The 14,090-nt window shown below is 51.2% G+C and overlaps 2 protein-coding genes across 3 annotated transcripts in view; one reads left to right on the forward strand and one right to left on the reverse strand.

The window, feature by feature from the left end:
• Positions 1-1,925: 1,925 nt before the first annotated feature.
• Positions 1,926-13,506, forward strand: SERPINF1 (serpin family F member 1). The gene is made up of 8 exons (XM_082370737.1): positions 1,926-2,138; positions 6,379-6,464; positions 8,169-8,367; positions 8,996-9,151; positions 9,540-9,743; positions 11,192-11,334; positions 12,442-12,652; positions 13,121-13,506. Exons 2-8 carry the CDS (start codon positions 6,387-6,389, stop codon positions 13,378-13,380), a joined length of 1,251 nt encoding a protein of 416 aa, XP_082226863.1. The 5' UTR covers positions 1,926-2,138; positions 6,379-6,386; the 3' UTR covers positions 13,381-13,506.
• The window catches only part of SMYD4 (SET and MYND domain containing 4), a 35,682-nt gene continuing 32,935 nt past the window's right edge, over positions 11,344-14,090 (reverse strand). For both annotated transcript variants that reach the window (XM_082370585.1, XM_082370582.1), the window contains exon 11: positions 11,344-12,123. In XM_082370585.1, the coding sequence (XP_082226711.1) occupies positions 12,101-12,123 (23 nt within the window). In that variant the 3' untranslated portion in view covers positions 11,344-12,100. The remainder of the gene's footprint in view (positions 12,124-14,090) is intronic.

Here is a 14,090-nt window from a genome sequence, read left to right on the forward strand (position 1 = left end):
TGTATATGTATAACTGATTTACTTTGCTGTACAGCAGAAACTAACACAACATTGTAAATCAACTATACTCCAATAAAAAAAATTTAAAAATGTTAAAAAAAAGGTTCTGCAAAAACAGAAATTGTTTTTCAGAAGCATTTAAACCTCTAATGCACCTACAGTTAATCTTTGTGCATGGTGTGAGACAGGGATCCAGTTTTAAATTGTCCACAGGATAGTCACGCCTTCCCACCTTTCTATGCTTAGCTCATTCTTATTCAAGACTCAGCTTAGATTCATATATTCCAGCTGTGCTGCCATGATACCCTATAGAGCAGTGCTGTCCAGTAGAATTACAATGCAAACCGCATATGTAATTTAAGATTTCCTAGCAGCCACGTTAAAAAAGAAATAGGTGAAATTAATTTTAACAATATACTTATTTAACCTAATATATGTAATCAGGGTCAAAATTATTGAGATAGTTCACATTCTTTTTCATACTAAATATTCAAAATCTAGTGTGTACTTTATACTTATAGCAGATCACAACTCAGACTGGCCACATTTCAATTGCTCTATGGCCACATGTGGTTAGTGGCTATCATATTGGACGGCATGGCTGTAGAGACCGCTATCACAGAATGTGCCGAATTATACTGGAAGGATCTGTCCTCACATCATCCTCTGTTATTAGCCAGTGAGCTTCTGAAGGGCGGGCACTGAGTCTTAGTCATCTATGTACTCCTTCTCTGTGTACCTAGTGAGTGCTTTGAGTAGAGGTCCTCAATTTTTGGTTGAATGGATTGAACTCTGGGGACTTCCCTGGTGGTCCAGTGGCTAAGACTCCGAGCTCCCAATGTAGGGGGCCTGGGTTCGATCCTTGGTCAGGGAACTAGATCCCACATACCGCAACTAAGAGCCTGCATGCTGTAACTAAAGATCCCGCAGGCAGCAACTAAGATCCCTCATGTCACAACTAAGACCTGGTGCAGCCAATTAATTAATTAATTAAATTAAAAAAAAGAAATGATTGAACTCATTTTTTTTTTTGGCTGCGCCACGCAGCCTATGAGATCTTAGTTCCCTGACCAGGGATTGAACCCGGACCCCGTGCAGTGGAAGAGTAGAGTTCTAACCACTGGACCGCCAGGGATGAACTCTTGACTGTTGATACACTCTTCCTTATATAAAGTTGAATCTGGTTCACTGGAAATTTCCAGGGGCCCTAGCTCTGCTCCCTGGAGCCTCACAGGAGGTGAAGTTCCCCTAAATTTTCTCTTCCTCTAAATATCCCAGAGGCTCTCCCTTCCTTTTCTGATCCCTCCTTCTCTGAATGACCACTGGGTTTCTGACCAGGATCCACACATGCCTAGAAAACGTTGTGGTACGTTCTCTAATTATTTCCTGTGTCAGTATTTTAGTTTCACAACTGCATTGCAAGTTCCTAAACGCCCCAAGGTGAGCAAGGCCTCGGTGGTCTCCTCCCAGGTGATCTCTGCGGTGTCCAGGTGGGCGGCAGGCACACACGCTCAGCCTCCTCTCAGGACTAATGTTTACAGTTTATCTCATTCTTCCTCTGGTCAGATATTTTCCCACTGCCTTTTCTGATCTACAGAAATCAGAGCATTTCAGGGCTGAAAAAGCACACAGACATCCCAGTACCAACCCCTCATTTTCCAGCTGAGGAAAGGTAGGAGCCATGAGTGATGTCTTGCCCCAAATCCGAGTACCAGAACCAAGGACCAGGAAAAACCCAGAGTCCCAGCTCTGGGCCACTGTTTCCTCTATTCCGGCCTCCTCCTGGGCCTCCTCCTGCCAGACTCTTCCTCAGTCCTGGCTCCCACCCAGGCTGGCCAGGCTGTCCTGTTGGGTGGGAAGGCCAGGACCCCGAAGGAGGTCTGCTGGAGCAGTAGGGTGTGTGAATGTGTCTGTCTGGGGGTGTGTGGTGGAAGGGCAGCAGTGGGTTAAAGTTAACACCGGACAATGATGCAATCACAGACTCCAAATTGAGTGCAGGTCGCTTTAAGAAAGGAGTAGCTGTAATCTGAAGCCTGCTGGACGCTGGATTAGGAGGCAGCAGAAAAAGCTCTGGTGCTTACAGAAGCCCCCTCAGTGTGCAGACCTAGGCTAGGCGCGGAGCTGCAGCGCACTCACAGGTAAAGAGCCCCCTGTCTGGTCTGCATGTGTGTCTGGGGAAGACGGGAGGCTCCTCTGGGCTGGGCGGACGGGGGTGAAGCAGCGGTACTTCAGGGAGCAGAAAAGAGGGGTGTCAGGGAGAGGAGGTGGGGAGACAGTAGTTCCTGCAGCTTGGGCACCAGGGTGAGTCGGTTAGAGAGGGCAGAGGGAGTTGGGGGTCAGAACCCACTTATCCCCCAACCCTACTGAACCACTAGGAGAAGAGGCTGGAAAGACTCCTGAATGAAATGGGTGGGAAACAATGGAGGGGGTGGGTGGCGGGGAAGAAGCAGAGAGCTTGGCTGCTGGGTCAGGTCTGAGCATCACTTCAGGGGGCTCTGCAGCCTTGGGGGAAGGAGGCTGGGGGGGAGCTGTACCTCCACTGGGGCAGCCAGGGAAGCAGCCCATCCTGCAGCCGGGCCATGGCTTGGGCTCAGCTCCCCGCTGCCTTTTCAAAATCAACTGCTGTTGATTTCAAAGGTAACTTCCCGACACTGCCAAGCAGCTGGCCTGCGGGGAGGCTTCCGGGCAGGGCTGGGATGGAGGACAGCTGGGTCCTTCTATACAGTGCCCAACCTTTTTCTTTGGCCAAATCAGCTGCCAGTAAAAGCTGGGCGACCAGTGGGGTTTTGGCCTCTCACCAACAATGACCGCTATTTAGCCCAGCCGGTGTATGGGATTTGGGGGCTCAGCTGCCGGAGCTGGAGAGAAGGGCTGCCCGCACCCTTGGTGCTCCCTGGGACAAGCCACAGCAAGGAGCGGGTCTGGGCCAAAGAAAAACTTCAGGCTTCCCAGAAACCCCATCATTGTCTGGCCCAGGCGGGTCCACCAAGAGTTCAGCCCTCAGGCTGAGGGGAGGGAGGGGAAGCGGGCCAGGCACTTCTGTCCCTAAGGCTGGTCCTTCTGAGGTGTGGGCAGGTGAAACTCATGGGTGCCCTGGCCCCGCTCATTCAGGTTCCAAAACTTCAGAAAAAAAGTTGCCTGCGCACTGACGGGGTCACCACGGTGGGGTGGGCCTGGAGGGACCCCTCGGAATCTCCCTCCCAGAGCCAGGGCAGAGGGTGGTGCCCTTCCCTGCACTGCCCATGAGGTCCACTGCCATGTGGCTTGGAGGCTGTGCGGTCCTGGGAGGAGGAGGAGGGATGGTGTTCGTCTCCCAGCTGGGTTTAATCTGAAACACATGTACTGGCTCAAATTTATCCTCCCAGCTTGAAGGCAAGATCACAAAATCAGTTCCTTGTGTTTCTTGATTTGGGCAATGTGGCAGGAAGGCAGGCCTGAGTTTGGCCCAACTGGGAGGATATCTACCTCCTCCCCCTGCCCTCCCCCGCCTGGTAGGACAGGAATCTGGCTTGGACACTGCCCTTTGGACAGGATGGCACCATTGTCCCTGTGCCCCTGGCCAGGCGATGGAGGCCTGGACAAGCCCACGTAACAGTCATCTTGGATAGGACACCGAGTGTGCTCAGAGGGGGCCCCCGTGCAGACCCTTACTCTCTACCCTCTCATTGCCCTTGCAGGGGGTTTTCAATCATCTCTCCACTTCCCTCATCCCCAGGGCTTGAGGTGGAGGATTCAAGGAGGGGCCATTAATACTATGCGTCTTGGAGACTGGCTCTGGGCCAGCTGTGGACCCAGGTGCCTTTCCCAGCCAGGGTGGCTCACCTCATCTTTAGTCCTCAGTCCACTCACGTGGTGACAGTGATCACATGACCCGAGGTTTGGGCTCAGACTCTGTAGGGACTCCTACAGAGAAGATCCATCTTCAAGTGCACTTGAACTTGGTTTCCTTAAACACCATGCCAGGATGACATCTCCCACCTCCTCCCTCCTATCTCAGTTCCCTACCCTGGCCCAGGAACTAGAGCTAACAGCTTTCGCTCTAGCCCTGCACCGCACTGAATTTCCAGTCTCCGCTAAACCAGTCTGCTGAGGCTCAGGCAGGGAAGGCCCCTGCCAGCTCTGGGTGGGGCTGGCCGGGTGGAGAAAGCAGCTGTGAGCCTGGATGGCCTTAAGGGCTCTATCTTGCACTGCAGAAAGCTTTTCCCGTTGTCTCAATGGAAGATTTCTCCCTGAGTGGCAGGGGCAGCCGTGGGGAAGAGCAGCTGGCTGGGAACACAAGGGTCTGTGGAACTTACTGTGAGACATGCTCAAGATCAGGGTTTAGAGAAAAAGCTGGGCTGGGGCCCACTGGCCGTCCAGCCGTAAGCCGAGCAAACTCAGAGGCCATCTTTTCTTTTGCAGCCTTTCATGCTCTACAATGTTGTCCAGTGGCTTATTAGACTTAATTTTAAGGACTCTGACCAAAAATCACACACTGCACTCTTAATTTTCCTATTTGTTCTGAGAAGTCAGGAAAGCATGTGTGTGTGTGTGTGTGTGTGTGTGTGTGTGTGTGTGTGTGTGTATGGGCATATGAAAGGAAGAAGGAGCTTGAGACCCTTGGCCTGTGTGTGTTTGTGCACACACTGGTGTATTTGTGTTGCAGGGGAGGGGAGGGGCAGGGAAGACAGATGATAAGTTCTTTTTTTTTTTATAAATTTGTTTATTTATTTATTTATTTTTGGCTGCTGCGTTGGGTCTTCCTTGCTGCACGCGGGCTTTCTCTAGTTGCGGCGAGTGGGGGCTACTCTTCATTGCGGTGCGCAGGCTTCTCATTGCGGTGGCTTCTCTTGTTGCGGAGCACGGGCTCTAGGCACGCGGGCTTCAGTAGTTGTAGCTCGCGGGCTCTAGAGGGCAGGCTCAGTAGTTGTGGTGCACGCGCTTAGTTGCTCTGCAGCATGTGGGATCTTCCCGGACCAGGGCTCAAACCTGTGTCCCCTGCCTTGGCAGACAGATTCTCAACCACTGCGCCACCAGGGAAGCCCAGATGATAAGTTCTTGACATGGCAGTATGGATGGAGGGAGAGCAGAGGTCCTGGTTGCTGAGACCTTGTCCCACTTTCTAACCAGAAGGCCTCTCAGAAGATCTTATTTATGAACACCCCCAGCTGCCTGCATCCCCTCCCACCTCCACATCCTGATTCCAGGGGTGAGCTCATAGAGGCAATGAATGTAGGAGGGCAAGGGATGGGGGAGCCCTAGACCCAGAGTTCCCTTTTCCCTTGTGGTCCAGGGGTCAGACCAGAGTCCTGTCCAAAGAGGCTACTGCTCAGGAGGTAAAGGGACTTGGGTGGTCTTACTAAGAAGTGGGGTTACTTAACCTGAAGGAAAGAATTCTTGGAGGTTTCAGAGCTAGATCCGAGCTAGCAGGGGGAAGAGGACCTGGCTTCCCCCAGAGAGAAGGGGGGCCCTGGGGTTCCAGGAGTAGGGAGACACATTTTGGCTCAGGGATCATTGGAGAACTCACCTGTCTCTGGTGTCGCTTTCTAAGTGCTATGAAGGCATCATCTAATTTAATTCTTATCACAATAGGTAAGTACTATTTGATTTCCATTTTACAAGAGAAGACACTGGGATTTAGAGAGGTATTAAGACACAGAATTGAGGGGAATTCCCTGGCGGTCCAGTGGTTAGGACTCAGCACTTTCACTGCTGGGGCCCGGGGTTTGATCCCTTGTCGGGGAACTAAGATCCCGCAAGCCGCACAAAGAAGACACAGAATTGAGATTTGAACCCAGGCTTTCTGACACTAGACCCAGCACTCCTAACCATGAGAGTAAGAGCTTTTGACACAGAACTGTCCAAGAAGGGAACGAGTTGCTTATGAGGCCACAGGTTCCAGGGCAGAGGAATTCAAGGAGAGAGTTTGAGAACTTGGGGGTAGCAGGGGCGGGACCGGATGCCCCCATTCTCTATATTCTGTGATTCTACATCTGAGACCTAGGTTCTGCCCCCATGCTTTTACTAGACATTGACCCAAATCCTATATCAAGAGCTGTTCAGTGTGCCCGCAGGGAAAAGCCCATGGCCACACAGAGGAGCCCACTGCTGGGTCTTCACTACCCTGGAGGTATATGCTCAAAGGTGGGTCTCCTGGCACAGACAATGGATGAAAGCACAAGCTCGCCATAGGACTGTGGGCTGTGAGGCAGGGGGAGGTCTGGGGACCTGTGGTGCTGAGAGGGAGGGATCAGCAAGCTGAGGGTCCACTTCCAGCCTGGGGAGGCTGGAGGGAAGGTGCCTAGCCCTGCCAAGGCCCTGCTACCTGCCCAGGGTGGCCGGGTGTTGCAGGGTGGTGGGTGAGGGAAGCAGCCTGCCACCTCTTTTGCTTTCTTGCAGGCCCCAGGATGCAGGCGTTTGTGCTACTCCTCTGGACTGGAGCCCTCCTCGGGTACGGCAGCTGCCAGAACACCAGCCTGGAGGAGGTCAGAGGCGGGGTGTGTGTGGTGGGGGCCTGGGGGGGCATCAGCAATTCCAGCCCCCCCTCAGTAGGCAGCATGGGAGACAGGACAACACCCAGGTTGCAGGCCAGGCTCTGGCCTTTCTGTCCAGACAGGGCCTTGGTTTTTCCATCAGCAAAACATAGTGTCTCACCCTGCCTTTCACAGAACAGAGTGGGGACAAACGTAAGATCCAACAAGGTGAAAGGCAAAAGCGCTCTAACAAGTCCAGGGCTGTCCCTTCAGTGAAGACCTTTTCTCCTTACCTTCCATTACTTGTGGGTCTCACTGAGTGGGTGGTGGCCTTGGATATTTGTTCCAGTCCTGACCAGGGTGCAGCAGAGGTGTAAGAGTGTGGAAAGGCCTCTTTCCTGTCCAGAGAGAGCACAGTCGGGTTGCAAAGGCAGATGCTGAGAAGCCTATGCTATGTGACAGTGGGCGTGGGGAGTGACTGTCACACAAGGGACCAGGGCACTTCTGGACCAGTCCCTTGTCTTTTTAAAAAAAATTAAAATTAATTAATTAATTAATTTTTGGTCGTGTTGGGTTTTCATTGATGTGTGCAGGATTTCTCTAGTTGGGGTGAGCGGGGGCTACTCTTCGTTGCAGTGTGCGGTCTTCTCATTTGGTGGCTTCTCTTGTTGTGGAGCACGGGCTCTAGGCGCGGGGGCTTCAGTAGTTGTGGCACGCAGGCTTCAGTAGTTGTGGCTCATGGGCTCTACAGAGCAGGCTCAGTAGTTGTGGCGCATGGGCTTAGTTGCTCTGCGGCATGTGGGGTCTTCCCGGACCAGGGCTCGAACCTGTGTCCCCTGCGTTGGCAGGCGGATTCTCAACCACTGCGCCACCAGGGAAGCCCCTAGACTTTGTCTTGAGTTCCGAGTTTGAATTCTGGTTCAACCTCTCACTAGCTTTATCATCTTAGACAAGTCACTGTTACTTGAGTCTGTTTTCTTATCTATAAAATGGGATTAAAAATATCCTTACAGGGCCATCACAGACAGTCACTTATTTTTTATCTACTGAACACCTACTCTGTAGGTGCTGGGGATGAGTGGAAATATGAAAGACTCAGTTCTGGCTTTCAAGGAACTCAGTGTTTTGAGATAGTAGTCTTTGGTGGTATCATCTACATTGACTAGAATGAAATGAAGTTAAGTCAAATAAAAAGAACTAGCACAGAGGCTGGCACATGGTAGGTGGTTAATACAGAGGTGGTAGTTGACTCTGAAAAAATGGTCAGAGAACCAAAAGGTGCCTTCAGATTGGGGCCATCAGGGAAGGTCTGTGGTGGAGGGGGTGATATCTAATCAGGGCCATGAAAGACAGGAAGGGTTTGATAGGAGGGTCCAGGTGGAGACCCAGGAGCCGTGAGCAAGGGTAAGCAGACAGGGAGCCTGTCTGGCCTGCGAGCAGAATTTCTTGGGAAGGGGGACTCCTCTCCTTTTATTTATTTATTTTTAATGTGTTACAGGCCTGAGGCTCACAGGTCACTGGTGCTTAAAGCTGGCCAGCTAACCTCTCCCCAGCAGAGCGCCCCTACAGGAGCAGGGGGCACAGACTCATTCCGTTAGGCTAAGCGTACCATCCTCAGGCAGGACAGCCCTCAGGGACCAGAAGGACAGTCCCACACAAAGCGATGAGACCAGTCATCCCGTGCTCATCTGCAATGGTCCTTGTGCTCAAATGCAGGGCTCCCTGGCCCCCGAGACCACGGGGGTGCCAGTGGAGGAGGAGGATCCCTTCTTCAAGGTCCCTGTGAACAAGCTGGCGGCCGTCGTCTCCAACTTTGGCTACGACTTGTACCGCGTGAGATCCAGGGAGAGCCCCGCTGCTAACGTGCTCCTGTCTCCACTCAGCGTGGCCACGGCGCTCTCTGCCCTTTCGCTGGGTGAGTTCCTGGATGCAGAAAGCCCTGGATCCTAGAGCTGCCCCCCGGCCTCTGCACATATCTGACTCTAAGCCCTGGAGACACTTCACTCGGGGAGGGTGAAGAGGGCCGAGAGGCTGGGCCTGGGGGTCCCGGCGTGTGCGGAGTGGGAGCTCAGGGGAGCAGAGCACTGCTGACACGGGTGTGTGGCCTCGGGACCACTTACTGACATTCCTTAAGCGAGCTTCTCCTATGTGCCAGCCTCGCCAGTGTGGCTAGGTTCTGGGGACATAACTGCACTCAAACAGGCACGGTCTGTGCCCTCGCTCGGGTCACACAGCTGAGCTCACGGGGGAAACGAATAAACAGGAAACTGCAGAACAGTCTGGTAAGTGTTGTGATGGGAGAGGCACGGGGACTTGAATCCTCACTCCCACCCTTATATCTCTCTAGGCCTGATGCCTTTAGCCTACCTTCAGGAAAATCTATTTTTCCTCCATTGCCTTCAAATTCCTTTCCACCTAGAATGTCTCCAGTACCAGCAGACAAGAAGACTTAGGGTGCGGTGTCCCTTCCCCGTCCCAGGAGCTGGCCTGACTTGGGCCCCAGTGGGCAGTTACAGAGGTTCACACGCCCATCCCTCTGGCAGGAGCGGAGCAGCGGACAGAAGCCAGCATTCACCGGGCTCTCTACTATGACCTGATCAGCAAGCCAGACATTCACAGTACCTATAAGGGACTCCTTGCCTCTGTCACCGCCCCGGAGAAGAACCTCAAGAGCGCTTCCCGGATCGTCTTTGAGAGGAGTGAGTTGCCCGGGCTGCCTGAGGCGCGTGGGGCTCTGTGCTGCACATGGGGGTTTCCTTCTAAACACCAGAGCACGTCTGCCCCGGCCAGGCCTGGCCCTGGTGGGCAGGAAGGGGCCCTGTGAGCCCAGAGAGGATCGGAAAGAGGAAATGAGCTGAGGGAGGCAGTGGGAGGGTCGGGCGAGGGCAGTAGTGTGAAGAGAAACAGTAATGAGTGAGATCTGTTGTTCCCCGTCCAGTGCCTGGGGAAGCTGGCACAGAGTCCTGGCGCGTCCCGGGAGGATGCCAGGCAGGAAGTCAGGGCCTGCTGAGGGTCAACCAGAACCTCTCAGAGAGGATGCTGGGTTAGCTCTCAGAGCACACTAACCTCTGCCCCGTCTCTTCGCAGAGCTGCGGATAAAAGCCAGCTTTGTCGCACCCCTGGAAAAGTCGTATGGGACCAGGCCCAGAATCTTGACCGGCAACAATCACTTGGACCTTCAGGAGATTAACAACTGGGTGCAGGCCCGGATGAAAGGGAAAATCGCTAGGTCCACGAGGGAAATGCCCAGCGGAATCAGCATTCTCCTTCTTGGTGTGGCTTACTTCAAGGGTGAGGGCTTCTCCACTTGGCTTTTGGCCAAGGGTAGACAATGAGTGTCAGGTGGGGCCAGGAAAGAGGGGAAGTCAAAGGCGGCAGAGGAGGACCCAGGAGAGGCACCTGCCTGAGGACTGCTTGCTTGTCATCAAACCCAAGGCAAACATTGGATAAGTGCCTACAAAGTGTAAGGGGCCGTGGAGAAAGACTAGCAGAGATAAGGGGGCACTCCCACTCTTGCACCTGTTTGGGGCAGGCACTGGTAGATTTCTGGCTGGAGCCAGGTGAGGGTCCAGGCCCAGCTCTGCCTGTACTGGCTGGAGAGCCCTGCACAAGCTTCATAGCCTTTTTGGGCCTGTTTTCTCGTCTCTCACTTGGGGATGATACACTGACTTCAGGGACACTCTGTCTGTGTCGTCTCCCATCTTTTTTAAAATTTTTTAACATCTTTATTGGAGTATAATTGCTTCACAATGGTGTGCTAGTCTCTGCCTTACAACAAAGTGAATCAGCCATACATATATATATATCCCCAATATCTCCTCCCTCTTGCGTCTCCCTCCCTCCCACCCTCCCTATCCCACCCCTCTAGGTGGTCACAAAGCACCGAGCTGATCTCCCTGTGCTATGCAGCTGCTTCCCACTAGCTATTTTACATTTGGTAGTGTATATATGTCCATGCCACTCTCTCACTTCATCCCAGCTTCCCCTTCCCCCTCCCCCATCTCCCATCTTCACATGGACCCTAGCCGGGGCACACAGCAGGTAGTTGATAAACCGTTGTTAGTTTTCTAACAACATTCTTCTAGGCTGTGTTGATGTGCCCAAGTCTATTCCACGGGCCCAGTGTGAGGCCAGCCCTATTCATATGAGCCTTGGGTGGGATTTTGGGCAGCCTCCCCTTAAAATGTCTATCGGGCAGTGTTGAGAGTGGACCCCTAAACTCCTAGAGTAAAGTCCTTCCTGAAGCACTGAGCTCCAGGACATGAAAGAAGCCGTTACAGACCAGCATGTTAAAGGCCACATTAAACTGTCGGCTTGCTGTGTGAGCGCTGGCAATCACTTCACCTCTCTGGGGTTCCGGGCTTTTTCAGCTATGAGAGGGTTGATGACATGATGTCGAGGTCCCTTCCAGCTCTGGCCTCCCTGTATTGTCTTCCGGACACAACGCTGTAGAAGTGTACACCAGTTTACCTTTCTCCTAGGCTATCACAGAACTTGAATAAACCCGACAATCTACCTATTTCCTCCTGAGTTTACGTATGGAAGGTATTCAGGACCCTAGAAATTTTGTGGTCCAGACTGCACATTCTGAGACAGAGCTATTCCCTGATGTGTCAGGGCCTCTGACGACTGAGATTCCTGTAACCAGGCAATTTTCAGCAATATGCTTTGGCCCCAGCACGGTCCCAATGCCTTTCTGGTCTCCTGGGGCTCAGGGCACTCCATTTGTTTCATTCCAGGGCAGTGGGTAACAAAGTTTGACTCCAGAAAGACTTCCCTAGATGATTTCCACTTGGATGAGGAGAGGACCGTGAAAGTCCCCATGATGTCAGACCCTAAGGCCATTTTACGCTACGGCTTGGATTCTGATCTCAACTGCAAGGTCTGTAGGGGAAGGGCGAGTAGTGGGTGCGGGGACAGGCTGGATGGTGTAGTGGGAATAGAATGACTTTTGAGATCTGACAGCTGTCTAAATTTTACCTGCTGTGTGACTTTCAGTAAGTTAATAGTTTCTCTGAGCCTTTTTTCCTCAAAATAAAGGGGCATAGTTATCTAAACTTATCCTCTCACTCAGGGTTTCCTGTAAGGGTTGATAAGGTAATGTGAAATGGGCCCTCAAGACTGGACACTCAAGGGACTTCCCTGGTGGTCCAGCGGTTAAGACTCTGCGCTTCCAATGCAGGGGATGTGGGTTTGGGGAACTAATAATAAGCATGAAATTAAAAAATTTTAAAAAAAGATTGGGCACTCAAATGCTGGTGTTAATTCTTGTCTTTTCTTTCCTTCTTTTTCTCTTTTTTTTTTTGGGAGAACTTATATTTCTAGAAGTCAAAGTTAAACTTTCAAAAACTGTCACAAACTCCAAACTGCTGGCATTCTAAGTCTTTCATACCTGACTTTTGAAAATTCGAAGTCAGTAGTTCTTAACTTTTTTCTTTGGAAATCGGACAAAACACCTGAAGCACTGGAGAGAAATGCCACGTATGCATTTCTGTAGATGATTTTAAGGGCTCTTGGGACCTCTGATGCCATCTGTCCTGGGGACCTGAGGTTAAGGACCTCTGCTCAAAGGCCCATTGTATTGCTGCTTCTGTGTGCTCTGCCCGGCGTCCCCATTTCCGGTCCAGGGCTCTGTACATAACAGATGATCAGTAACTGTTGGCAGACAAACCTTGGGAGAAAACACAGACCTGGAATTCAATTCTAGCTCTTTAGAACCACAGGAGAAAATTCTTTCAGCAGATAACTTCAGTTGGTATTAGGCCCAGGTAAGAAAAGACAACGGCCTACTCTTTGAAGAAACATCAGTAGACATCTTGCTGCCGGAAAGCAATAGCTTAGAGGGACAACTGTTACATAGATGAGGGGCTGGGAGAGCGTGGCCGGGCCTGGTTACAGGAGAGGAGAAGGCGGCTTGGGGGTGTGTGTCTATCTCTAGGCTCCTGGGCTCCAAAGGACTAACGCATGTGCTTCCTCCCTGTTGTTTCAGATTGCCCAGCTGCCCTTGACCGGGAGCATGAGTATCATTTTCTTCCTGCCTCTGAAAGTGACCCAGAACTTGACCATTATAGAAGAGAGCCTCACCTCTGAGTTCATTCATGACATAGACCGAGAACTGAAGACTGTTCAAGCGGTCCTGACCATCCCCAAGCTGAAGCTGAGTTACGAAGGCGAACTCACAAAGTCCGTGCAGGAGTTGAGTATGTTTCTTCAAGACCTCTTTGCCCCTGGGGTGGGTGGGGTCGAGTCTCTGAGCCTTCCCCCTTGCTAAGCAGTACGCAAAGGCTCCATGGCATTGTACCGAGGCCAGGGATGATTCCTTAATTCTAATAGTGCTGGAGGGGAAGACTGAACTGCCTTCCTTATCAGACTCATTCCTCAGCCCCAAGAGCATACGTCCTATAACAGCAACTCAGAACACTGCCTCTCAAGATAGGTCTGTTGACCTGGTTTCTAATCTTAACCTCACTTGCTGTGTGCTCCTGGGCAAGTCACTTAACCCTTAACCAGCCCAGAGCTCTACATACCTCACAGAAGGTCAAAAGTGGTGTTCCACTCCCGGCTTGCTTGCCTTCTTGAGAATCAGAATTTAAGAATCAGGACTGTCCTCTTCCTCAGGGTGTTGATGAGGCAAAGGTTTTAACGGAAATCTCTCTCAATCTCTGCAGAGTTGCAGTCCTTGTTTGATTCACCAGACTTTAGCAAGATCACGGGAAAACCCATCAAACTTACTCAAGTGGAACATCGCACTGGCTTTGAGTGGAATGAAGATGGGGCGGGTACCACCCCCAGCCCAGGGCTCCAGCCTGCCCACCTCACCTTCTCCCTGGATTATCACCTTAACCAACCTTTCATCTTTGTACTGAGGGACACAGACACAGGGGCCCTTCTCTTCATAGGCAAAATTCTGGACCCCAGGGGCACTTAATACTCCAATTTAATGTTCAAATACCCCAGAAGAAGACAACGCTAGAGGGATGGCAGATTATATATTACACAAAGGCTGCCCCTATGTTTCAATGTATACTTTGCAATAAAAGTGCTTTATCCTTAACTTTTGTTATCCTGTTCCTCCTATTTTGAGCTATGTTAAATTTAATATGAAGATAAATAACCCTTTAGGAATTTGCTGGTCCCGTATTTATAGCCTGGGTCTAACTAAACTCTGCAGAAAGTCACCAGGTGAGATAAGAACTGTAGTTGTTTGCATTGTATGATGTCGGGATTGATTCTCTGCTCTGTGGGGTTTACAGACTAGGACATTAATCCCCCTGGGAAGGGATTTCCTGTCTCCACAATCAGTGGACCATGCTCTTAAATACACCAGACTTTAGGTTTTAATGCAAGCACGGATATCCCCCAGTCAAGCTAATGTCACCTGACAACACAGGATAACATGCAGACAGATAAGGGAGGAAGTTTGTAACTTCAGGAAATAATTCTTTATTTTATAGAGCATTTAAAGAAAGCTCTCAAGCTCACATAAAATGAGGTCTGCTATGGAAAATTCTACACATATTCTTTTTAATGAAGGGGGCCTATTTTACAAAGTACAACAGATCCTCCTTTTTCAGGAACATGAAACATGCCAAGTGTCTGGAAAAGAACTACAGAATTGGTCACAAGACTAAATTTTTC

The sequence above is a fragment of the Balaenoptera borealis genome, assembly GCF_965194805.1.
Source record: "Balaenoptera borealis genome assembly, chromosome: 20".
Classification (NCBI taxonomy): Eukaryota; Metazoa; Chordata; class Mammalia; order Artiodactyla; family Balaenopteridae; genus Balaenoptera; species Balaenoptera borealis.

What these genes read in the sequence shown, in the direction of transcription:
- SERPINF1 (XM_082370737.1), top strand. Translation starts at nt 6,387, where the DNA reads ATGCAGGCGTTTGTGCTACTCCTCTGGACTGGAGCCCTCCTCGGGTAC. An exon ending in GCTCTCTGCCCTTTCGCTGG is followed by an intron (nt 8,368 to 8,995) that starts GTGAGTTCCTGG and finishes TCCCTCTGGCAG; the next exon opens with GAGCGGAGCAGCGGACAGAA. An exon ending in ATTCTGATCTCAACTGCAAG is followed by an intron (nt 11,335 to 12,441) that starts GTCTGTAGGGGA and finishes CTGTTGTTTCAG; the next exon opens with ATTGCCCAGCTGCCCTTGAC.